Below are 27,581 nucleotides of genomic sequence, written 5' to 3'. Positions count from 1 at the left end.
AATATTTGATCAGAGGATGGCAAAAGAATTTTACAAATATAAACTCAAGACTTCCTCACATTTTCCATAAAGCAGCTAAACAATAGACGTATTCTAGTTGACAACATACCTCAAATGCAAAATTCCAAAATCAAATAGCCACTTACATTTAGAGATTTATCAAAACTATTTGTAAATTAAACAATAAGAGCAAAAGGCACAAAAAGCCTATTTCATTTATGGTGTTTCAGCTGATTCTTTAAGAAGCAGATAAACAAGTAATGTAAGGAATGGCCAAATCTTGGCCTGAGCTGTCTTCCGGTAATTAATCCTACTATCTGTGGTTGTCCAAGGATAAAAGCTCCGTGCCTTCAACTTCTGCTGTCACTTTCCAGAGGAAAGAAGCGGCTGCTGTTTTTCCCCGTTGCCAGTTTTTACTATGCTTTGAGCAACAAGGTAGCAGAGTGTCCTAAAAAAGCGACAGTATTCCATTCTCCAACCAGAAATGCCACCCCTCTTCCAACTTATTGTTCGTCTTTGAAAGATAAACATATTTATGAATCTTCTATTTTATTCTCCTGAGACATTATGCATGATCCATTATAAAACATACAGATAATACAAAGTCCAAAAGCCTATCATGTTTATGGAATAAACACAGGATAGTTAAACATGGTACATTGTGAAGGAAAAATCATGGTTTCGTTTATTTTCATAAGACAGGTTACGAGTGCATGACGTAAGAGCTTAAGAGAGTCATCACCAAACTGTGCTAAGGACATTGCATGAGATTACGCAGGGAGAAGTCTGTGCAAATTCATCTTCTTACTTTCAGATGGTAGGAAAAATATTATTTCTTTAAATAGTCTTGTTTATAGTCAGGAAAATAGATTTGATAAACTGAACAAGTAGACATCTGCCCCTCTTTCTGATCAAATATCAATGTCAATGAAAGAGATTCCAAAGAAAAAATTGAGATGAAAAAAATTCCAAATAAAAGCCAACATTGCTATCAAGGTTTTTCTTTTAATATGCCATGAGTTATCTTGATTGTATATTTTCCAAAGTACTTTTCCAGACACGTTTCCCAACCCTTCCAAGAGACTTCCTCAGTCTTTTAATGTAGTAAAAGATGCTGGATTATAGTTCTGTCCATCTCCTCTTTTTGAAAACAATATAATACTAATGACCTTAATGGTAATATATTCTTATCTAATAAGGAAAAACATTTACAAATATCAGAAACCCAGTTTTGAAACATTTGCATTATTTTTGAACTGATTCAGCATTTTGTGGGTTTTAAAAAGACAGCAGGTTTGACTTACGACTTGCTGATAAGCACATTTTTGCTGAGGAAAGGGGGAAGAGTGAATGCTGCATTTCTCCATTGGCCCCAAAAGTGCTAATTTCACAAAGGGATACATCAAAAGCAAACATGCAATGGTGGTTTTAAATTTTTTACTGCAATATAACAATGAAGTAAACAGTAATTAGACACCTACTAATTTCTCCCCAAAACAAACAAACAAAAAAATGTAAACAGGAAAATAACTCTGCCTATACTTGTACAGCTCCTCAAATCGTGTTTGAAGGGTCTCACATTCAATGATCAAGAAATTTTAAAATAGCAGTAATTATTTTCAATTTAAGAAAAAGTTCCCCTCTTCCCTCCCCCACCCCAAGTATTTAAGATGAAAGAATGGGCTTCCTTACACATTAATTTTATACTTTATGTGAAGCAGCAACAATAACCATCAATAATTTGGCATTTCTGTTTACAGTTGCTCCAAAATTATTTTAAATTTTAAAAAGCATTATCCAGTGTTGCCATGAAACAGAGACTGTAAATTCTAGGTAGCAAAGATCCTTTCAGAAACCAATATTAGGTCAAAGAAATATAAAGCAGGGCATTACACTAAATTTCTGGATCTAGTACACAAAAAGAGTGAAACCTAGGAAAAGGTACCTATGTTTTATAGAAGAAATAATGACCTGCAAAAGCTGATTTTTGGTTGTATAATATTTTACACACTGTGTGGATTTGCGGCATCTGCTAACAGAAGCAGACATGCACTGTATTTATCCCTGCCCAATAATCTAGATCCCACCCTCCCCACCCCAACAATCTACTACCATATACCAAGTACTGTGGATATGAGCCCAAGTCATCCCAGACAATCCAGTGAACAAAGTTAGTGTAATGCACTGGTGTGAAGTATGAGATACAAAAAAGTCCCTTTCAATCTTCATCAAAGTTCTGCTGTAGAAGAAAATTGGCAGCCAAATTCTCATTCTTCTCACAAGCAAAATATGCTTGTATCACAAGTCCTTCAGGAAATCCTAATGCCTTTAACTGGAAGAAAAGAAGGAAACATAAATGTAACCCATTAATTATGGCCCTTTTAATTTTCTTCACATACTCTGAATTCCAGCATAGCACTACTAACAGATCATTACCTGAAAACAATACTCACACAAAAGCTCTGAGAATTTTACATGAATTCAGTCCCACCTGAATTTGGATTCACTGTCCAATCCAAGGGCTAGAAGGTACTATGCAATTACTCTTTGCCATTAACACCAAAAACCAGAAAGTAACTATAAGGGTTTAAAAATAATCGATCCCACAGCAATTTGTAGATCCAATAGCTTATAGTACTTTAAAGGTGAAGATAAGGATGGAAGAGGCTGGAGAGGCTTTAACTGTCTCAATGAATTACTTGTAAATGTTTTATTTATTAAAGTAACTTATGTCTTTCATTTGGATTAAATATTATTCTCAATCTCCTTCCCTTATTCAGTACTTCACACTAGAAAACCAGATGATTATTTCAAAATCAACACATATGGTGACCTATTTGGGGACGGTGGGGTTGGGAGGTGGCACTCAACCACTGAGCCACATCCCCAGCCCTTTTTTTTGTATTTTTATTTTGAGACAGGGTCTCACCAAGTTGCTGAGGCTGGCTTTGAACTCATGATCCTCATGCCTCAGCCTCCCAAGGTGGTGGGATCACTACAATGCCACCATGCCCAGCATGGTAGACTATTTTCACTGCTTAACATGTATAGCATTTTTTTTTTTTTAAAGAGAGAGAGAGAGAGAGAGAGAGAGAATTTTTAGTATTTATTTTTTAGTTTTTGGAGGACACAACATCTTTGTTTGTATGTGGTGCTGAGGATCGAACCCGGGCCGCACACACGCCAGGCGAGCGCACTACCGCTTGAGCCACATCCCCAGTCCCCATGTATAGCATTTTTAATGGTATTACCAGCTACTTAATTTCCTTTTCCTAGTCAATTAAAAAAAAAAAAATACCTGTGACTCAATATGCACTGCTTCTAAAAGACTTTTAAACACTCAAGGCAATTACCTAACTCATTAAGTATTATTATTTGTCAGCCAAATGCTATTTATGAACACTCTCCTGAACTCCTCAACTGTTTCAATCACCCTGTATTAAGACTATTTTTAAAAGTGACTTGTAAGAACTGGGCAAAATCCCAATTCAGTGTAAGTATCTATTTATCCACAAATAGAGGAGAACAAACTAAAAGAATGAGATGTTATCTAAATCTTGTTCAGATTATAGCTGGGACAGAGGAAATAAAAGGTAGGTCAGTCAATAGAGTACATTCCGACCACATGCTTCTTTCTGTCAGAGACACACACTTTAGATTCAAAACCCAAAAATGTTGAAAATAAAGGAATGGAAAAAGATGAATATTGGTTTTGTTTTTAAACTTCTGCTCAGCAATATATTGGAGGTTTTAGGTGGGGCAATCAGACAAGAAAAAAAAAGGGAAGGTATTCATTTTGGAAAAGAAAAAGTGTCTCTATTCACAGACTTGTATATAGAAAATTCCAAGGAACATGTACACAAATTATTAGAACTAATAAAAATGAATTCAGGAACATTTTAGAATACAAGACCAATGTATAGAATTAAAATTACTTATGCTGGGCATAGTGACACGCTCCTATAATCCCAGCAACTCAGGAGGTCAAAGCAGGAGGATTGCAAGTTTGAAGCCAGCTTGGACAACTTACCAAGATATATATATATATTTGTAAGTGCTGAGAGTGTATCAAAGCATCCCCATTACTCCAAAAATAAATAAACTTAACAAAAGTAGTACAAAACACCCTGATAAACTATGGAACACTAATGAAAAATTATAGAAAACCTATCAAATGGAAAGATCCCACATTCATGAGTTGGTCAGACTTAAAACAAGGCAATACTTCCCAAACTCATTTCCAGGATAAACATAAACACAAGTCCTATTCAATTTAGCCAATCTCATTTTTGTTTATTGGTGGCAGAAATTGAACAAGTTGATCCTAAAACTGAAACAGAAAGGCAAGGGATCCAGAATAACCAAGATAATACTTGGAAACAACAACAACAAAAAAAACCTGGGGCACTCAACACTTGCCAATTTAAAAACTTATTAAAAAAGCCACAGTAATCAAGAAAAGGAGGTAATGGCATCAGAATAAATACACAGTTCAATGGAACAGAACTGAGAGCCCAGGAATAAACCCTCACATGTGGTCAATAGATTTTCAACAAGAGAATCAAAACAATTAAGCTGGGAAAGAGAAGTAACTAGATATCCATATACAAAAGAATGACGCTCAATGCCCACAACTCATCATATTTAAAAAGCAGATCAAAACTGATCACAGACTGTCATGTAAAAGCTATAAATTCTTAACAGAAAAGACAGGATAAACAACTTTCTCTCAAAAGCACAAGCAAAATTAGAAAAAACAAAACATAACCCCCCCTCCCACACACACACCATAATCAGAAATCATTAACCCTCACCTCAAAATAAAAACAGTTGCTATAAAATAATTTGGGCAAGTCTTTTTTACTCAAATTATATTACGAGGGGGGGGGAATAGCTCAAGACATAAATTAAAATCTTAGCAGGGTGCAAAGGTGTACACCTATAATTGGCAGACTGAGGCAGGAGGGCCCCAAGTTCTCAATCATCAAGACCCTGTCTCAAAATAAACAAAATTAAAAGGGTTGGTAGTGCAGCTCAGCTATGGAATGCTATAATAACTGGGGGATTGGACAGGGTTGGGATGGGGACATGTAGAAAACACCTAATTGTAAACTCTGAACACTCTTGTGTAAAATACATCAAATAATTACTGCAGTGCCATAACCTGTACTGGTAACCAGTGCAAAAAAAAAAAAAGGAAAAGGATGCAAAGAAAATCAGGAATAGCTGGAATATGGTGTATACTACACATCATTCTTATTAAATTCATATGCATATTTATTTTATATGACAAAAGTGAAGCAAAATTTGAAATAGAAATAATTTAGAATTGGGCATATACACTTTAAGATTTTTTTCCTTGAATTATAAAATGTCAATGAAAATTTTAGTTTATTAATATATGTACACGTTTCATGCAAGAGAAGCACTTTATTTGTCCTATGGCTTTACAAAGGATAAGGTGGGAGAGCAGGGTCTCCAAGGCTAGACTCTATGTAAAAGAATTCTCTACAGTGAATGGAAATGCTCTAGATCCGTTCTCTGGTAGTAACTACTAGTCCCATGTGACTAATGAGCATCTGAAATGTGGTTATTGTAACTAAGAAACTTCACTCTTATTTTTAGTGGAACTTACCCTTTCTATAGCTTCTTTTTCCTGAGGTGTTACTTGAATGTAATTCATATGCCCACTTCCAGCTTCTGCAATTCCTCCACTGCCACTTCCACCTCCTCCTCCTTGACCCCCAGATTCTTGAACTGGTTCATTTAACATCTGAATAAAATGCTCCTGGTGTTGGCTAATTTGCTGTGATTTGAAGGACAGAGGAAAACAATACACTGATATTAAATATTTTTAGGAAAAACAGCAATTCTAAACACAAATAAGAAAGAAAAGGCTATAACTTCACAATGGCAATATTTTAAAAATAATTCCTCACCTATCATTATTACTAATGGAATTCAGTACTTTTTTTTTTTTTTTGTATGTGGTGCTGAGGATCGAACCCGGGCCGCACGCATGCGAGGCAAGCGCGCTACCCCTGAGCCACATCCCCAGCCCCGGAATTCAGTACTTTTACACTAGGTAAACACTGAGGAGAATTCAAATCGTCTTTCATAAATGTCCCTCCCATAAAATCAATGTTCAAAGCTATAGAGGCTGGATGCAGCCATGTATGCCTAAAATTCCAGCTACTTGGGAGGCTGATGTAGAGGATCTCAAGATTCAGGCCAGCCTCAGCAGTTTAATGAGGACCCCATCTCAAAATAAAATTTAATAAAGGGGCCCAGTACAGCTCAGTGGCAGAGTGCTTTTCTAGCATTCAATTCCTAGTGACAAAAAATAAAAATGTAAGCAGTTTTTGTTTAATTAAATAACTCTGATTCTCTAATGTTAATATACACTGGGAATCTGCAAGAGGTAAATGTTTTCCAAACTTATCTGACAAACTGAAATTGATACAACTTCTATATCTCAACTTCTTTTCAATACACCTATATACAGCATAATGTTCTACTAAGTGTAATGTGGATTTAATCATTCTCAAGAACTAGTGAGGAGGGGACAGTACGTTCGTGGACTTTTTCAAAATGGAATACATTCTAAACCCACTTTTCAAATTAACACCGATTAAATAATCACCTGCAGTAACTGAGGATTCTCTCGACCTATCTGCTGTAGCAATGCAGGAAGCAGGGAAGGGTTCTGTTGAATAATTTGTCTCATCTGTTGAAACTGAGGCTGATTTCGTAAAAATTCAAGGGGATGCCCTGAAATAAACACAAACATTTAAAAATGAAAGTAGTAAATACACACACACACAACACACACACAAAGAGAGCTGGTTAAATCATATTTATACTGCAAATATTATCAAGTAAAAAATGAAATCTCAGATATAATAAAATGAATGATGCAATCTTTAAATTCTATCAATGTATGAATCTTATATCACAGAAATTACTATTGGCCAAAGCAGAAGAGTGCAGATCACCAAGAACCAAAATTCCTAAAAGTTCCCTGCACAGCACTACCCACCCACCTGCAAAAAAACAAAACAAAACAAAAACCCTAGGAATCCCTGTCCTACCTATATTCTCTCAAAATAAAAAGTATTAAATTTGTTCCAATTGTTCAAAAGTTCCTATGAAAAATATATACTAAAACTAACAAAAACAAAAACCTAGTTCCTTATCATATAGGCCTCACTTAAGGACAGGTAAATATTCTAAGAAATGTGTGTTTAGGCAATTTTGTCACTGTATGAACATCACAAACTCTACTGAAGCAAAGTAAAGCAGCTATGGTGTCACTAGGCAATACAATCTTATGGAACCCACTGGTGTTACATGAAATGACTATATAGTCAAAAATCCATAAAAATCACTATGGTGAATTCCTGGGAAATGTTAAGCCAGAGAAAGAAAGGTATTTAGTATTTAAAAGTTAGGAATGTCAGGTCTGCACATTAGGAATTTCAATATAAGACTGTGTACAAAGCAATTAAGGGATTTTTGTTGTCAACCAGAGCTTAGCTCCACAAGGAGAACAAGGAAAAATACAAGGAAGAATGAAGGAGAACAACAAGTAAATCGTGGGCCTACCACAGGCTCCAGGCTTTGCTCTGAAGTTAGATCCATGGCAATGGAAGGGTGGATACTGACCAGTAAGGAGGCCCGAATTCAGGCTTTGTTCTCTTTAGATAATTGGAGACTTTAAACCTCTTAGGGTTTCATTTCCTAAGTTGTATGATAACTACTAAGATCCTGTAACAAGGTGAGCATTTTGAATGACTTCAGAATGTAACACTAAATGCAAACTGGGGAAGTATCTTTTCCTTAGAGCAAACTAAACCAATTATATGCCCTTTTACAAAACTACAGCACTGACATGTAATACATGAAAAATTATCTTTTACACACTTGGAAGAATTTCTTTTGGACCCCTCTTTAACTTATTTTCAATTATTCAAATGCTTTGGGAATGAATCCCACCTTAGCCATCTACAACCATTTCTCCCTTATCCAAGAGATTCCACTTTACCTCCAGAACTTGCTGTTGTAGTGGTTGCTGTTGTAGTTGCTGCAGCTGCAGCCACTGCTGAAGACTGAGGAGCCCCAGTACCAGCTGCTTGAGCAGGTTCAACCACAGCTTGACTTTCTCTATCTCCAGGAATTCCCTACAACACAATTTCCAAGCTTTAAGACAATCCACCATACCAAATTAGCTAAATATTATTATACCAATAAAAGGCTGATAGTTGGTTTAAGATCCCTGCCTAATTTCCTAAAAGCATAAAACAGATGTCTACTTCAATTAAAAGTAAAGGATTATTAAACTGCATGGATTTGAATTATATTAGACATGGCCTGGGTGTAGTATAATATAAGGCAGCACTGACCAACAGAATTTCCCACAATGATGGAAATTTCTCTATTTGCACCGACAATTAAGATACCCACCAGTCACACATAATTTTTAAGTTTTAAAATATTGATATGTATCTTATTAAAACTAAACCAAGGTTTTGAGCTACACATTCATTGCTCTAGTTGATTCTGAAATTCTCAGAAAATTTCAGCGCCCATTGCTCCATGATACAAAGGGCAATTTGTAACGACAGCCTTAAGACTATCCAAAGATGACAGTTCTGAAATAACTCCTGGGGAAAAAAAAGTTGACTCTCCCTCACTTGCTGCCAATGGCCTGTTTCACAGTGTGCACTCCCTGCTAATATCCCACAGAAATGCCCTGATTACTCATAGTTCTTCAGGTGAGACCAGTGTCCAGGACACTGGCTCCTCATGTCACTGGGGCTTATGCCAAAGATGTAAAAATTTGGTGGAGATGCCTGAGCCTTTCAAGGTGAAGTAGCAGTTACAATGGGGTGAAAAGGAATAAAAATAATTATTCCATAGAGTTGGGAAAGTCTGAAAGTAATGAAAGATGGTTGCTAAGTCAATAGATTTAAAAGATAAATACAAAAATATTAGAGGTAAATGAATGGAACTGGAGACTATCATGCTAAGTAAAATAAGCCAATCCCCAAAACCCAACAGCCAAATGTTCTTTCTGATATGCAATGCTTACACAATTGGGGGTGGTGGGGGGGAGATAGGAGTTCACTGGATTAGACAAAGGGGAATGAAAGAAAGGGAAGGAGGATGGAAATAGGAAAGACAATAGAATAAATCAGACAATCTTCCTATTTTCATATATTAATACACGCCCAGTGAAACTCCACATCATGTACACCTACAAGAATGGGATCCTAATTAGAATAAGATATACACCATGTATGTATAATATGTCCAAATACACTCTACTATCATGTATATCTAAAAAGAACAAAAAAAAAATCTACTGTTAAAAAATATATTGGAGGTAAACTTGTTCAGGATATTGCCAATAACACAAACGCGTAGGTCAAGGATGGCACTGCCACTGCTATGTAGTGGTATGCTCTATATCCAAGGAAAGCTTTGAGGAGATTAGCAAAGGAGCTAATCCAGTGGAACTCAGGAGAGGTGTGATGTTAGCTGAGCATAACAACTCCTGAGCATAAGCAGTTTACCCTTGCATGATAAACTCTTGGTCATAACTGCTAAAAATATTTATGGAGAAACTCCAAGTACACCTGTTTTAGTTGGCCTTTAGGTTGTGGCAGTAAAAGCTGCAAGTTTTGTGACAATAGAAAGAACCTATTTGAAGATATAGCTATTGCTACTTGTGGCACACTGTTTGGGTAAGAAGGTTTGATCCTAAATATTGAAGATGTTCGGTCTCATGAGTTAAGAAAAGTTGAAGAGGTCACCATCACCAAAGATGATGCAATGCTTTTGAAAGAAAAAGGTGACTAAGCTCAAATTGTAAAGCGTATTCAGGAAATCAATGAGTAATTATATGCTACAACTAGTGAACAACTAAATGAATGACTGGCAAAACTTTCAGATGGAACAGCTATGCGTAAGGTCGACAGGCCAAGTGATGATGAAGAGAATGACAAGACAGTTACAGATGCCCTCAGTGCTATAAAAGTTGCTCTTAAGGCATTCTTTTGGGCGGGGGTTGTGCTCTTCTTTAGTATATTCCTGTCTTGGTCTCATTAACTCCAGCTAATGAAGATGAAAAGTTGGTATAGAATTAAAACATAACACCAAACACAAACACTCAAGATTCCTACAATGACCATGCTAAGAATGCAGGTGTTGAATGATCTTTCATAGTGTAAAAATCTTTCAAGATCGAAGATTTTGTGAGTATGGAGGGAAAAGCAATCTGATCAAACACAAGTTGTTAAGAACTGCTTCAATGAACGTTGCTGAGGTGGGATCCTTCTGTTAACTTAAAGCAGAAGTTGTAGTCATAGAAATTCCTAAGGAGACAGACTCCGGAATGAGTGTGATGGAAAAGTGGTATGAGAGGTAGTATGTTCTGATTCTCAAAATAGTGCTTTATCATTATTAATGAACTGTGACAGGAAACTCAAAGCAGGGTATCTCACCAATAACTTCAGAGAAGTCAGTTGAAGAAAACAACTGAAGAAAAGGTTAGTTGATGTTGAAGAAAATCACTATTAACTATCAGTTATTGGTTTCAGTTGACAATATACAACAGTTTACTGGATTGTGTTCTTGAATAAAAAGACAATTGTATATTCCTGATACTGGGTGCAAGAGCAGAGTACCAATGCACTGCTTTCAATTTAAATCACTGGGACATTTCTACTACTATTCTGCTAAAAAAAAAAAAAAAAAAAAAAAAAAAATCAGGATTTTTAGTGCTTGCCATCACCAAAGAAGTTCAGAAGCAATCTTTTTGTGGAGAATAATTTGGTACAAAGTAGAGATATTAAGTTATATGACAACCTTTGTGTAATAAAAACTGCTCAAAGTTAGATATTCTTTACTGATCCAATTCTGAGAATGTGTCAGAAAGTACCACATATAAAATTGTTTTCAAAACTCACAAAATAGATATTAAAGAAATTTAAATAATTTGACTTTTAGTTTATGCTTTTTGTATGTCTGAGGCATTTAAATTCTTGAGTTGTTATAGCTTAAAACTGCAAGAACACTTTCTGAACTACCTATTATGAATACATATACTTATAGATTTTACAAAGAATAAAGGGTGATGAATGGCAGGGTGATGGCTAAAAGGACTTTATCAAATTCTTGGATTTTGAGTTGGGTCTGGTAGTGCATGTGTGACCTCAGTTACCTGGGAGGCTAAGGAATGAGGATCAAAAGTTTGAGATCACCCTAGGGACTTATAAAAAAAAAAAAAAAAGAAAGTATTACAACTGAATAAGAATGGTACATGCTTCTATTTCCTAATAAACCAGAAGCCAAACCCATAAAATCACAAAGAATAAAGGGTAATAAATGGCAGGGTGATGGCTCACTGCATTAGAAACATAGTGGCCACTAGAAATGAGTATTTGGGGAATTGGTTGCCAATTCAAGTCCTCAGATGAAGTTATTAAGTGTTAGCAAACTATATACAGATATAGGATCTAGAGTATCCACCCAATTCTCAACAGTTTTGTTAAATCAACAGGTTTGTTAAACTAAAAAGTAAATCAACACTGCTATTGATCTACCTGCAATTTTCACACACGATACAGCCTCTTATTAGGTAAGTGACTAATAATTCATTTCTTCTTTCCACTCATTCACTTTCACTTATATGTTAACTAGTAACAATTAAAGGTAGACTTTTTTCAGTCTACGAAATCAACCATAAATATATTCAAACACTTTAAACAGCTTCATGAATTCATTTCATCTGTTCATATATATATATATATATATTTTTTTTTTAAAGAGAGAGAGAGAATTTTAATATTTATTTTTTAGTTTTTTTTAGCACACACAACATCTTTGTTTGTATGTGGTGTTGAGGATCGAACCCAGGCAGCACGAAGGCCAGGCGAGCACGCTACCGCTTGAGCCACATCCCCAGCCCCTCATCTGTTCATATATTTATATTTAATTCTACATAGCAGCTCAGGAGGCTAAGACAGGAGGATAGAAAATTCAAAGCCAGCCATGACAACTTAGTGAGACCTTGTCTCAAAATAAAAATATAAAAAAGGGTCAGGAATGTAGCTCAGTGGTAAAGTGCCCCTAGGCTCAACCTCTGGTGCCAAAAAAATAAAATGAGATGCAAGCCAGGCACAGTGGTGAAGAACTATAATCCCAGCTACTATGGAGGTTGAAGCAGGAGGATCTAAAGTTTGAGGTCAGCACAGGCAACTTAGTAAAAACCTGTCTTAGGAATTTGCAACAGAAGTACAATGTAGTAACAAAGGAATGGGTTACACTGTGATATGTATTCCCCAGAGTTATGATAGTGGATGAGGTTTGTGGCAATTCACAATCAGATCAAAACCTCAGAACACCAAAGAAAATGATAGAACAAAAATTTAAGATTAAAAAAAGATAACCTAGCGTCATTCCAAAATTCTGCATTATTTTAGAATGTAAAACACATTTATATCAGGGCACAGTTGCACACAAGCCTGAGACACGAAGACTGTGAGTTCAAAGCCAGCCTCAGCAATGGCAAGGTGCTAAGCAACTCAGTGAGACCCTGTATATAAATAAAGTACAAAAACAGGGCTGGGGATGTGGCTCAGTGGTCAAGTTCCTCTGAGTTCAATCCCTGGTACCAAAAACAAACAAACAAAACAACAACAACAACAACAACAACAAACCCCACATCTATAAAACTGGCAGATATTCATCCCAATAAAATGCCAAGGGCTTCAAATATCCACAATAACCTATTTATCAAAAACTTTTATTACCACTTAAAAAATAAAGGAAGGACCTATAAAAAGTTCCTTAACTGTTAAGAATATTACACATGTAAGCACACACCTATAATCCCAACTCTGGAGGCTGAGGCAGAAGGATCCCAAGTTGGAGGGCAGCCTCAGCAATTTAGTGAGACCTTGTCTCAAAATGAAAAACAAAAATAAACACCCCCCTCAAACCAAAGTCTGTCCAGAAAAACCAGAAATTTTAAGTTTTTATATAAAAATTCCCCAATTTTTCAAAGCTGGCAACTTCTTTTTTTTCCTCTGAATAATTCATCCAAGATCATGCTAGGAATGAAAAAGCTATTAAAATGTGGGCCTATTAGATCAAAAACCTGTTCCTTGTCCCTAACACATACTTAAAATATGAAGCATGACTCCAAATGGATAGCCAATTTTATAATTCATTTAACCATGTTTCATCCTAACTAAAACTGTACCAGAATGTTCATTATTTTTCTCTAGTGAATTGTTTTAAAATCTTTGAGATCTTGATCTTAAAACAAAACAAAAGTGTTTCTCACCATTAAAAGATACTCCACTGCTCTGTCAGGGTTGTTGAAACTGGCTCTCAGGGCTGCAATTACTTGCTCTCGTTCATAGCCCATTGACATGATCTCAGTTACCATATTCTCGTATGATTGACCTGTCACTAAAAATGGGGGGGGGGGTATAGAACAAAACATTTAATGTACATTCTCTATACATTTCTTAAGTGTATACATGTATACAGTGTATCAGATACTACAGCTAGGATTACAAAAACAAATAACAACATATATGCAATAGACAGAATAATGATCCAGAATAAAAATCCCCCAGAAATGTCCGTGTCCTAATACCTGGACTAGAGATTTAAAAACCATGTTAGATTACTTGGCAAAGGGCAGTGAACCTATACGTAAAACTGAGGTTGCTATCATCTGACTTTAGGATAAGGTACCCCCACTGGGCTTCCTGGGTTAAGTAGAAGAGGGAGGCAGAGAGGTTAAGGGAGCAAAAGCAGGAGAGAAAAGCTATACTTTTGCCTGTGAGAATGGAGAAAGGACCATAAATTGCAAAAAAGTAGGAAGCCCTCAAAAGATGGAAAGGACAAAGAAAGGGTTTTTGCCCAATCTTCAGCAAGAACACAACCCTGTACCAAACTTCTAACTTATAATACTGTAAGATAATAAATAAGTCTGTGCTGTCCTATACCACTAAGTTTGTGTTAACCTATTACAAGCCAATAGAAAAATAGTACATTTCCTAAGTTCAAAAGAATTATCAGGTACAAATTAACAGAGAATTAACAGGAGGTTAGGGCAACCTATAATAAGGAATACATGAGCTCAATTTTGATAATAGGTAAAGGAGCAATTCAAGCAATTGATTATAACACAGCAAGTTGGCAGTTTTCTTTTGATATCTTTTATTACCAAAAAAAGTGGGAGAAAGGTGGTTAGTAAACAAGAAAGTTAGAATCTCCTATACAACACAAGACTGTTATTATTCCAGTAAGTCACAGCCAGAAGTCTTTCTCTAATCTTCCCTTGGGGATGTGGCTCAGTGGTCAAGTTCCTATCTTGCTTTTCATGAACAGGGCTGACAACACTTACCAAAATTATCAAATGAAAGCTGTTTCCCCCCACTAATCTCACCTCACTTAAAATTATCTTCTCCTTTCACCCATGGTCTGGAAACTACTGCCTTTATTGCCACCTCGAAGATTAGATCTCGTTACCCTCTCTTTTCTCCACCGTCCACCATTCACTCCCCGAGTAATCATTCCAATCAGCAACTACGATCATTTCGTATTTGTCTTCCTTAAACAACAACTTTGCGTGACTCCATCCTCATCTCTTTCAGCAACTGGTACATTTGTCTGCTCTCTTCCTTCTATAGCTATAGCTGTCCACACATGCTGGGTCCAATTCCTCACATTCCTCTCATTCCTCAACTAATTCCAATAAAGATTTCCCCTTAAATGTGTTCCTCTCCACTGGCTGGCTATCCACCTAAGTGCTTGAACCAGAAAGCTTGATCATTTCAACTTCTTTACCTGCCTTTCCACATCTAATCGACCAGTATATCTGGTAGCTCCCATCTTTTTTTTTTTTAAATATTTATGTTTTAGTTGCAGTTGGACACAATATTTATTTATTTTAATGTGGTGCCGAAGATCGAACGGAGGGTCTCACACTTGCTAGGCGAGTGCTCTACCACTCAGCTACAATCCTGGCCCTTCCATCTTTAAATCATTAATCCAAACCCATCTAGTTCCTTTCTCCACTGCCATCACTCAAGATCAGCCCACAGCAACCACTGGTCTGGTTTATACTCTGCCCCCAGACCAACAACCCACTCTTTAGCCAGCAGCAAAAATGAGCCTTTGAAAAAGAAAAAACTCAGCTCAGGCTCCCCACCATCAGTAATCCTCCTCTACCCACAACCATCCTGAGTTACTCAACAGGTCATCTTTCCCTGCCGAGAACCTTCATGTGTGTAGCCTTCTATGGAGCCAGATCCTTCACACATTCCAGTTCTAAAATTAAAAGTGACAGTGTCAGAGAGGTATTGCCTAGCTATCTTAAGTAGAACTATTTTCCTTTGTAGAAACTCTTGTGTATTAAAATCATTTAACATGATTTATAATTTATTTTTTTCTATCCCTATCCAAATACAGGTTCAACTGAGCAGGGAACAGTGTCATTTTGCATATTTTTTCTATAGACTTTTCAAAATCTAAACGTACTTTAATAGCAAATAAATAAATAAATAAATAAATAAAACCCAAAAACCCCCCTAAATATGAAGTTTGTCGCTCCAAGGATGCAAGTGTTAATAGTGCTCAGTGTGGCAAAATGAGATGGAGACCCTCACTTATTTATCTAAAAGTGAATTATAAAAGAGCCCCTCCTCGCTCTCTGTTTTCTTGTCTCACCACAGGAGCCTTCCCTCTTATACTTCTACCACTGTGATGCCATCCTCCATGGAACCTTTACCAGAACACAGATGGGCAGATGTCAGTACCACATACTCATACTTAAACCTCCAAAACTGTAAGCTAAACACACCCCTTTTCTTTATAAAGCAGAGAGCCTCAGGTATTTCACGCCAGTTAAACACACACACACAAAAAACCTTTCTTTTTTCATTCCATAAATACTAATTTGTTTTTGTGTGTGCACCAAGGATTGAACCCAAAGGTGCTTAACCACTGAGCCACATCCCCAGCCCCTTTTAGTTTTTATTTTGAGAGGGTCTTGCTAAATTGCTTAGGACCTCACTAAATTGCTGAAGCTAGCCTTGAAATCACAATCCTCTTGCCTCAGCCTTGAGCCATGAGATTATGGGCATGTGCCATTGCTCCTGGCTACTTTTTAATATTCTTTCATTTTCCTAATCATCTATTGATGTAATTCTAGCACAAATCCACTCAAGTTGGCAAAATACTCTCCATCACCTAGCTTCCACATAGAAAAATAGATATCAATATTAACGAAATTAAGACATATGGTATGGAAGATTATATTTTTTAAAATCATATATTTCATTTAGTTCTGAAAACAACCCGATGAGAAAGGTTTATTCTCATCGCCTTTTAAATACAAGGAAATTAAGGCTTAGAGATTATTACGAAGGTGATCAAGGTATCAATGGCTGGTAAATAATGGCACAAAGATACACACAGACTGTGAGTCCAGAATACCCTACACCCAGTCATTATACCACACCTTCCAAAAATCTTATTTCTTAATTAATCAAGTTATTAAAAAATCAAAAAGACATGTCAGTCAGCAGTCTGATACTTTTTAGATCTTAAAAGTACAAGCACATACAGTTGTACAGGGGGCCATGTCATTCTTCAAGACTATAAGCAGTCTGATACTTATAGAAAAACTGGGGAGAACAAACAAAAGACAAAGCTAGTAATAAGGTTGAAGTGGCAATTAACATCCTTACATATTTCATTAAGAATGAGTTCTAGACTTATTTGAACTAACAATAATCCCATCAAAGTTGCCTTCTACAAAGTCTACTCTTGCAGGGAGAAAGATCAAAACAAAGAAAATAATGTTAAGAGTCAGGGTAAGAAACTAAACTAAGGCAACTAAGTGGCAGTGGCAACAAATATTCTGGAGACTTGAAAAGAATCAATCAGACTCACTGGGCCAAGGCAGATAGAGGATAATGCCAACTGTGAGGGAAAGGGTAGATAATGGTGTAAACAAGTTAGAAAACAAAGGCAAAGAATTGACGAGTGGAATAAAAAGTTGAGTCAATTTGAAATATAAGATATTTATGAAGGATGAAAGTTTTCTAACTAGTAATTTAAACAAATGAGTTTGGGAGTTCAGAGGGGTCTATATAATGGAGTTAAAACTTGGGGAATCCTTATGACAAGTGCATGGTACCGTCTATTTCCAAAGTGTAAACTCTGAACTATGGCCTAAAAACAGAACCATAGAAAAACTTAAATATTTTAGGGGTAGGTAAAATAAAAAGAATCAACGAAAAGTTTTGCTACTATATATCAATATCCACAAAAATTAGGGTATCAGGGAAGTTCAAGCCCAGGGAGGTCAGAGGACCAACCCCAGATCCCCATAGGCACTGTTGTTAGAATCCTAATGCTGCAGGAGCCCATACTGATCCCACCTGTTCCTAGACAATAAAACAGTAATCAGCAGGAAATATACCAGAGATAGTACAAAGGAGGGGAGCTGGTTTTTGAAAAAACACGAGTGAAGGCAGAGGAAAAGACTGTATTCAATAGGTACAATTAAAAGTTAGGAGGGCTGGAGATATAGCTCAGTTGGCAGAGTGCTTGCCTGGCAGGCACAAGACCCTGAGTTCCATCCCCAGCACCGCAAAAAGAAAAAAAAAAAGGAAAAGTTAGGATAAAAAGCATTTTACTGGCTGTAAGTCAATACAAGGGACAAGATATAAATGAGAACCTCTAGGGTCAATGGGTAGGCATGAAAACCAAATGTGAATAACGTGAAGTAACCAAATGTGAATAACGTGAAGTATGGGGGCAGATGGACGATTTTATACCCTTTCAAAGACACTTTGTAACAAACTCACATTAGGAAATACAAATTACTTGCTATAAGGAAAGGAATATGCTTAACATTAACTGTAAGAGTGAATTCTGAAAGACAACATTAAAAAATATTATAGTCTTTGGTGATAACCCTGCTGAATAATTATTTAGATCAATTATTTTACAGCTAGACTATAAAAAAAACATGAAAATTAAAATTCTTCCCTACCTCTAAGGTTGTATACAAGGTAAATACTTACCAAGTGCACTTGTTGCATCTTCAAAAAGGTTTGACCGAGAAGCATCTCCTGATGTACTGTAAAGTTTTTAGAAAAAACACATTTCACTAAGTATGTAAAATTTAATTTATATTAGTTTAGTAACTATCCCATTTGTAAAGAGATTCTTTGTCTTTAATATGAAGTTTGGCAATAATGCTTAAACAGTCTTGCCCAGGTTAACCCCAAAAACTTCACTGTTAACATTTTAAATTTGGGGAAATTTTCAATCTCAATCCTCCTTCTATTTTGAGAACTCATCATTTAAAATGCCCAAAGTTACAAAAGTTAAAGACAGCTTATTCTATTTAAGAAATATGAAAAGATAATAATAGACAAACAAAATAATGCATGAATCAAGTTGCAACAGAGAAATACCAAAAGCAGTACACTGTAGAATGTCCATGCAGAAAACATGAGGAAACTCCATACTGAAGTTTTATGGACAACTCCAAATGACAAAACTAAAACAACATATACTTCAAAGAATATAGCATATGAAAAAAAAAATGCAGATGTGGGATAGATTCAAGTTCTAACCTAAAGGAAACCAATGAGTGTAGTATAAAAAATAAACAAGTTATAAAATACCATGAAAAAAAAATGGATGAAGAAAAATAAACTGAAGGGCTGGGAATATAGCTCAGTTGGTAGAATGCTTGCCTTGCATGCACAAGGCCCTGGGCTCTAATCCCCAGCACCACAAAAAACAAGAAACAAAAAATGCAAAAATAAAAAAATGAAAAAATAAAATAAATGTGGCAAAGGTACTAAAATAAAAAAATGTGGCAAAGGTACTAATTAGAAGTTTAAATGAATATACACACACATATACTCTTACATCTCCATTTCAATTTTAAAAACAAAAATACATCATGCCTCAAAGTTCTGAGAAGGCCTTTGTAGTATAGCAAGAATTAGGGAATCCAAGTTTGATTCATAAATTATTTAAACTTTCTAAGGCCTCAGTTTCTCCATCAACACCATGAGGTCAACTATAATAGTATCAAATACTCTGAAGTGTTGTAGGTATGATTACTACCAGTGAAGTACTCAGGAAAGTACCACCCAATATGATTACGATCACAACAATCTTTTGGTACAACTGAAATTTCTTCATTAACTAAACAGTAAAAATAAACTTGTTGAGTCAAGTGGAGCACAACTTCAAAGCCGGACTCAGCAATTCAGCAAGGCCCTAAGCAACTTAGCAAGACCCTGTCTCAAAAAATAAAAGGGGCTGGGATGTGGCTCAGTAGTTAAGCACCCCTGAGTTCAATCCTTGGTACCATAACAAAAAACATGTTCAGAAGGTAACATTCCAAAAAGAATATTTAAAAACTAATTTTCCTGCCCAAGGTTGCTACCACAGAGACAATGACTAATGTCAGTTTCTATTTTAAAGAATGACTTGTCTTGCGTGTGTTTGTGGTTTTCTCACCTAATAATCATTCCACGTCAGTACAATCAGATCTATCTCAATTTTTTTCTCCACACATGCATAATATTCAATTTAACGGACCAAATCAAGCTCTTAAAGAATGTGTACTGGGTTGTCCAATTTTTATTCTTAAAGTTTTTCTCTTGTTCTTCACTAGTCCTCAGCTCCATTTTTTGAATTAAATCTTAATTGATCTAAAATTTATTTCTGAGTATACAATATGAGGGATTGATCCATCTTTTTTACCCTGATGGTGAGGCATTTAATCCAATAGCATTTTCACCAAAATGGTCACTAATTACATCTGTATCTTAAATTCCTGGTTGGTTCTACTTCCAGCCTATTCCACAAGTTTCCAATGTGAGTCATTCCAGTTTTAATCACTATTACACAACAGATTTTAGTATTTGCTAGAACTAATTTCCTATAGAATAATTTGCACTAATTTCACAAATTGTTTTAAAAATTCTCTTTGAAGGATTAAAGACTGAGGTATACTTTAAAAAACCACCACTCTTCAATCTTGACTTAGCCTCACCACTTTTTCCCTCCGAGACCACAGGGGAAACCACTCATCAGTTAAGTATGCCAGAACTTTGCTACTTTTTCCTAAATAGTAACAGGCCAATGCACAAAAATATACAATGTAGTTTTACAGCTGTTGTTTGGTTTATGGCTATTGCCTATACTGTTTTACAACTATTTTATTCAATAAAAAGCCTCAAAATCACATTCATTTAATATGCTTACATACTGTACTTTACCTATCAAGGTTTCTCAAGTTTTAGTAAGCATTAAGAATTCACCAGGAAGAGTTTGTGCAAATACAGAATTCTGGGATCCACCCCTAGATAATTCTAATTCAGAATCTGGGGATTAAGAATTAATTTCAAACAAATTCCCAGTGATGCTGATTGCTGCCTACTGATTACTAACTACACTTTGAGAAGCACTGTTCTCTAGTATGAATAAAACATAGGTCAAGTTCTTCCCTTATTGATTGATATTTAAGTTAATTTGAATTTGTCCTCTACTACCCACAACACAGTCTTTGTACACAAGTGCCATTACTCTAAAGCAGATATCATCTAGTAAAATATACACTACAACAGATGGCTTTCAAAGAGCAAAAGTGACCTAAAGAAACATGTTCCTAAAAACTAAACATCAAGTTAGCAGTGAAGGACAAACTTCCTAACAACACACATACTCATTCCACATTTATCTCCTGATAATTATTCACAAAATTCCGTGCTTTACAGAATTCTAGAGGTTTTACAGCACAGATGAAGGAACTAAGGCACATTAAAGCAGCTTGTTTTCGGAGTGTCCTTCATTCTTCTCATCCTGTATTATCCTCCTCTGAGATGGGTAATTTTGAGACATAAGATTAAGTAGCTAGCATACAAAAATCCAATTAGTGTCTGCTTTCCTGGACCACTGACCATCAACTCATTTATGCAACTCTCTGTAGATCTGATAAGGTAATCACAACTCTTTTTTTTTAGAGAATTTTTTAATATTTATTTTTTAGTTTTCGGCGGACACAACATCTTTGTTTGTATGTGGTGCTGAGGATCGAACCCGGGCCGCAAGCATGCCAGGCGAGCACGCTACCGCTTGAGCCACATCCCCAGCCCCGGTAATCACAACTCTTCAGACTAGGTATACTATACCCCCAGGAAAAATAGAAATATAAAGAAATAAAATGATGACATCAGCACATTAAAATATACTAGCCAGTTATGAATTTCTCACTGTGAGATTTTAAAGGAGCTTAAAGCAATGAGAAAATAAGACATACTATAATGATTCCACATATTAAAGTTCACAATGTTTAAGTGGTTTGGGGTGTGTTAAGTTTACACCTTACTTTCATATAGACTGATCAACACCCCTTTCATGTAACAGCTTAACTTGACTCTGGGTATCTCCCATCATAAGAGAGTTGAATACTTTTCTAGTTCTGCAAGGGAAAGATGGCTCAAATTGGTGCAAGCCTATAATTCCAGTAGCTCGGGAGGCTGAGACAGGATGATTGTGAGTTCAAAGCTATCTTCAGCAAAATCAAGGAACTAAGCAACTCAGCTTAGAGACACTGTCTCTAAATAAAATACAAAATAGGGCTGGGGATGTGGCTTAATGGACCAGTTCAATCCCTGGTTCCCACCCCACCCCCCGACAAAAAAGATGGCTCAAATTAGGCAATGGTGCCACACAATGTTAATAGACAAAAATTCTAGGCAAACAGGAAAAATATTATATTTCCTAAGCCCACAATATATTTACAGCAAGGGTCAAAGTGACCCAGACTCCTCCAAACATGTCTGACTGGGTTAGATGCAGAAAATACACTTAAAGACAGAACACCAAAATGAAGTGGTTTTGAGTTACCCACAGTGAACCATAACCTGAAAATATTAACTGAAATTTCCAGAGATAAATTATTTGTAAATTTTAAATTGTGTACCATTGTGAGTGGCATGGTGAAATCTGTGCAAAAGTTCTGTCTAGAACATGAATCAGCTATACCACATATAAGACCTACCTGTTAAGTCTATATTATACTTTATATATGAAGGACTCGTGTGTTAACGTCTTGGCCCCCAATAGAGTAATGTTTAGTGATGGGGCTTTTAGAAAGTGACTGGATCATGAGGGCTCCAAACCTCACAAGAGGATCAATACTGATAGCTGAATTAACTCCTGGAGGTGGTGAAAATGATAGGCAATGAGGCATAGTTGGAGGAAGCAGGTCACTGGGGGACTAAGCTTTTGGAAAAGTCACTTCTTGTGACCTATGCAACTCCCCCTTCCTAGCTGCAGGAGCTGAGCAGCTTTCCTTTACCACATCCTTTAACACAGTCAATTAGCAGTCTCAGTCATCAGAGCAACTGTTGAGGTATCAAAGTGTTTGTATTATGATAACCTTTATTTATTTTTAAAATGGTCCCAAAATGCAAAAGTAGTGATGCTGATAAACTGTGAAGTGCTTCTTTTAAGTATTAAGTGAAAGCTCTTGATGCACAAAAGGTGAGGAGAGGAAAGGAAAGAGGAGGGGAAAGGAAGAATTAACTAAGTCACACACAGATTGCCAAGGTCTACAATACAATGAGACATTTTGAGAGAGTCTATATTCTATTGTAACTTTTATGACAGTGTATTGCTATAATTGCTTAAAATGCATTAGTTGTCATTAATACACTGGTAATGTGTGCCCATATTCCTATAGTAAACTATGAATACATTTCCAAACACATGATTTAGTCAAATTTCAAAGTTTGGGGAGGGGGACACTAGATAAGAAATCATTTTTTATCAAAATTAATACATGCAAAAGTTCTTAATCCAGTTCTTACCTGTCAGTTGATGTTGGGCTGGTAGCTGCTGGTGTCTCCACTGGCTTTTCTGCAGCTTTCTCTTGCTGAGTTGCACTAGTAGGTGCAGGTTCAGAAGATGCTGTCGTTGTTGCTGGAGTGATGGACGCAGGTGTGGAAGTGGGGGCCAAAGCAGGGGTGGGTGTTGGGGCCTGAGTCACAGCTGTTGCTGTGGAGGAACTAACTGTGGTAGTAGTGACAGAACTTGATTGCTGAGTTGGTGCTGGTGCTGGTGTTGTCACTGCTTTGGGCTAAATATATTAAAAAGGAAAATAATTATGAAAAAATACATCATTACATGAAAATACATCATATGAACTATATTCTCATGATGCTACCAACACCAATACAAAATTACAACTTGAACATGATTTTGTAAAAGAATATAATTATCAATACCAACACTCTGTTACTCATTAAAAGTCCCTAAAATCACTGAAGATCTTATCAATCTCAGCTTGTCAACAATTTCAGCCTCAACATCAATAAGAAAAAAAAATCAATATTTCAAAATTCACATAATTTTCTTGAAAAAACCTTTATGTACTTTGTGACTTTATTTACTGCCATTTAAAAGCATATTCAATATAATTTCCTTGAAATGCAACTATAAATAGAAGTATGATTATTAATGAACATGCTAAATATTCTGTGGCATTTTAGGAGGGGGAAAACTAATACAGAATGTAAATCAACAGGTACAAGTACAAAAAGGTTAATAATATTTTGAGATATATAAACAAAAAAATTAAGACCAAATGAATTTATAAGCACATGCTCAGTGCTTTCTGAATTAGAAGCACAGCCATAAGCTTCCCACAGAGCAAAAATGCAATTATGTATGTATGAAAATCATACTGTATGGGCTCTATTCTCCTGGGGTCCATCAATATCCACTATCTGTTTAGCTCATAACTTTCCTAAGAGCAAAAAAAAAAAGTTAACTGTTTTGGTGGAAGATGTGATTAAAATGCAACATGATTTGCTGTAAAAATCAACAAACTGTAAAAGCTATGAGCTGCCTTGTATTTAATTTGAGGTAATAGATAGGATGTTAGAAAAAAGTCCCTAGTGCAAGGTCAGGGGAGAAGGTTTTAAAAAAATACCAGTAACCCTTTACTCCTATTCCAGGACTCCTAGAGCTAGCTCTATGACGTTCTTTTTTTTTTTTTTTTTTAGTTGTAGATGGACACAATATCTTTCTTTATTTTTATGTGGTGCTGAGGATCCAACCCAGTGCCTCACATGTGTGAGGCGGGTGCTCTACCACTGAGCTACAGCCCCAGCCCGCTATGACGTTCTTAATGGCCAATACAATACTCAAGATTATCAATATTCTTTTTTTTGAGGGGTGGTGGGTTAGGACCAGGGATTGAACTCAGGGGCACTTAACCACCGAACCACATCCCCAGCCAATTTTTGAATGTTTTTATTAGAGACATGGTCTCACTGACCATTGCTGAGGCTGGCTTCAAACTCGTGTAGCCTCCCAAACTGCTAGGATTACAGGCATGCGCCACTGCGCTTGACCTTATCAATATTCTTTAAATACCAATGTTAGCAGAAATCCTTAGGCAATGAGTTATTCTGGATAAACTGGAGCTTCACAAGGGTAAGAATTTCTATTTTTAGCACTAAAACATATTAACTGATCTAGATTAAATGCTTTATTTAAATTATCTGTGATTGGATGATTACTGTAGTAGACCAATGTCCCTATTTCCACAAAGTAATACTTGACCCTTATTCCTGACAGTACCAAGCCCCTTGGCTTTTTGAAGTTTTTCTTCTTGCTTTTGATCTTAATTGGTTTCTCCTCTTTCCCTGTAACAAGGTCTTGCTTCCATAATGCCTAATAGTTGGTCTCTGTTATAAACTTCAAAATAAAACAACGATGATTATCATCAGGATTCTGTGTATTAAATAGGGTACCAAGTAGCTATTCCTGGAAAACATGCACTTATTCTGAGATCTTTTCTGCTTAATTCTTAGTCTGAATAGTCAAGGTTAATGCAATACCAAAGGACTATGTTAACAATAACAAAATATCCAAATGTATGCCTATCATATTCCCCCTTATGTAATATGTATAAAACTAGATGAGAAAAAAATAACTTTACAAAGGAAGGAAATTATGGCATATGCTACACAAAACAGATGAACCTTGAAGACATTATGCTCCAAGTTACAAAAGGACAAATATTGTAGGATTCCTCTTAAAGAGGACAAATTCAGAGACAGAAAAGTAGAATGTTAGTTGCTGGGGGCTGAAGAGAAGAAGAATGAGAGTATTTAATGATTACAGAGTTTCAGTTTGGAAAATAAAATTTCTGAAGATGAATGGTGGTGATATTTGTACAGCAATGTGCTACATCCCTTATGCTACTAAACTGTACACTTGGAAATAGTTAAACTGATAAATTTTGCATTATGTATATTAAAACTAGATGATACAGGTTTTCTCACTTGATTCCTTCTCTGTATTTAAAGCTGAACTTTTAATAAGTACTTTAAGTATAGCTAAATGGCTCTTCTTGGATTAAAAAATTTTCAAGTCTATCTAAACCATTTAGCTGCTTTTTGTTTCTCAGTACATATATAATTATTAATAGTTATTTCATTTTCTACTATCAATTACGTAGCGACTTTGAAAATAACCTTTATATTTATTCCATTTTTGATCTTTGATGAACTTGTTTTAATTAATTCAAACTAACACTCAATGCTATAACACTACTTGCTATTGTTTGGGTTGCCTCACTTCCTCCCAACTCAAGTAGTTTAATCTCAAAGTTTTATTTTAAGGTATTAAGAACATGAATAATCAATCTTACTATGGTGTTTAGAGGAAGGGTCTTTGGAAATTGAGGAGATCATTAAAATGGAATCCTTATGTCTAAATTCTGATCTAATGAACCTCTTTTTCTAATAAAATTATCTACCTTACGTACTTCATTATAGTAATGAGAAGCTCTTCTTTCTCAGATTAAGACAACCAACTAATGAGTTTATATTACACACCTTTTCTGCCTTGAGGAGTTTGTAACATTTAGCATATAACTTACCAAGCCCCTTTAAAGTACCCTTAATTAAAATTCCCAGAATAACATTTACTAGGTTTCTAAGCATAAATTAAATCACATGGTTATTTAACTACTCCAGCAAAAACAATTAATACATTTCACATTTCAACTGTTTTAATTTATATAAAAATTATGTTAAAACTACAAATGTATAAAACCATTAACTTTATGGTTGACCCAAGTAAATTTAAAAAAATGACAGTTACGTATGTAATCCTATGGAATGTATACAAATTCTGTTCACTGTGTGGACTTGTCATTATTTTTTAAAAAACTAACATGCATAAAGACACACAGAATGAGGATGAAACTTACTTTTGTCACCATAACCACCACAAAGTTTTTTTCATCGATTTTGTATTCTTTGAGAGCAGTATCATCATTGAGGATTTTGCCTAAAATATTCATAGGAAAAAAAATGTTTTTTAAGGCACAGTAATCTTTGACACATAAATGAAGTCAAAACAACTTTCTATTAATCACCAATGTTAATTCTATCAATTCTTGTCCCAAAGAAAATCATTACCCAATCAGTCAAGATAAAAATGAATGGAAATACAATTAAAAAGGCATAAGCATTTGACTAAGTGATGTCAAACACATCTACTACACACAGAATGCCAAACAATTTTTAAAACTCTTATTAATTATATAAAAGACTTGCTGGGCAAGGAAATATAAAACAGATTCTGAGAAATGGGAGATCATAAAGACAAAGACAATTAAATATCGTGATTGCTTTCATATTCCTTAGAAAATAACCCACATTCTCTCTCCTGATGGAAGGAAAGTACAACAAAACTTCCTTCTCCTAAAAACCAGATACTTAACAAATCAGAAATATTCCAATGTTAGAAATGTAAGATACTTGGGCTGGGGATATGGCTCAAGCGGTAACATGCTCGCCTGGCATGCGCGGGGCGCTGGGTTCGATCCTCAGCACCACATAAAAATAAAATAACGATGTTGTGTCCACCGAAAAACTGAAAAGTAAATATTAAAAAAATTCTCTCTCTTAAAAAAAAAAAAAAGAAAGAAATGTAAGATACTAAACGACACTTCAGAAAATGACATGGTATACAAGAAAAGAGAAGATGGTACAGAACTTGGTAATGCACAAAGTAAACAAATGCAGTTATACTAAGAGTCAGGACTCCTTGAGGTTTCCGTTTCCTTAATTTAGTTTCTCATTTTTAAAAATTACTGCATTAAAAGCTGCAATTATCAAACCATAAAGGAATAGTGTCTCTATTTTTTATAGGAATTAGACAATAGGCTGACAGGCACCAAAAATTGCAGTTCTATGCCTAAGACATCTCTTTAGGTTTCTGCATTCTGACCTATAAAAATACTGGGGTTGGATCACAAGGCTGGCATTTCTTCTAAACCATCTTAAAGAAATACTACGAAATTTTATCCAAGAAAGACAAAAGAATCTGCAGGCAATCAAAGACCACTGTACTGATAACTATAACAACAGTGTTCAGTACTTCCTTTGAAGAACAAAGAGAATTTTTCTCAACTAAATTTGGGTTTTGAGTCTACT

General features: G+C 35.7%; 1 protein-coding gene across 2 annotated transcripts in view; it reads right to left on the bottom strand.

Annotated features, from left to right (window-relative positions):
• Positions 1-985: 985 nt before the first annotated feature.
• The window catches only part of Rad23b (RAD23 homolog B, nucleotide excision repair protein), a 38,691-nt gene continuing 12,095 nt past the window's right edge, over positions 986-27,581 (bottom strand). For both annotated transcript variants that reach the window (XM_046451807.2, XM_046451808.1), the window contains exons 3-10: positions 26,351-26,430; positions 22,935-23,203; positions 18,117-18,172; positions 13,352-13,479; positions 8,045-8,180; positions 6,644-6,771; positions 5,636-5,806; positions 986-2,332 (exon numbers count right to left, since the gene is read on the bottom strand). In XM_046451807.2, coding sequence (XP_046307763.1) covers positions 2,219-2,332; positions 5,636-5,806; positions 6,644-6,771; positions 8,045-8,180; positions 13,352-13,479; positions 18,117-18,172; positions 22,935-23,203; positions 26,351-26,430 — 1,082 coding nt within the window. In that variant the 3' untranslated portion in view covers positions 986-2,218. The remainder of the gene's footprint in view (positions 2,333-5,635; positions 5,807-6,643; positions 6,772-8,044; positions 8,181-13,351; positions 13,480-18,116; positions 18,173-22,934; positions 23,204-26,350; positions 26,431-27,581) is intronic.

The sequence above is a fragment of the Marmota monax genome, unplaced genomic scaffold (genome assembly GCF_021218885.2).
Source record: "Marmota monax isolate L192 unplaced genomic scaffold, Marmota_monax_Labrador192_F-V1.1 WCK01_AAM20220418_F8-fsc00020, whole genome shotgun sequence".
NCBI classification, from domain to species: Eukaryota; Metazoa; Chordata; class Mammalia; order Rodentia; family Sciuridae; genus Marmota; species Marmota monax.
This window is presented reverse-complemented; position numbering and strand designations above follow the sequence as displayed.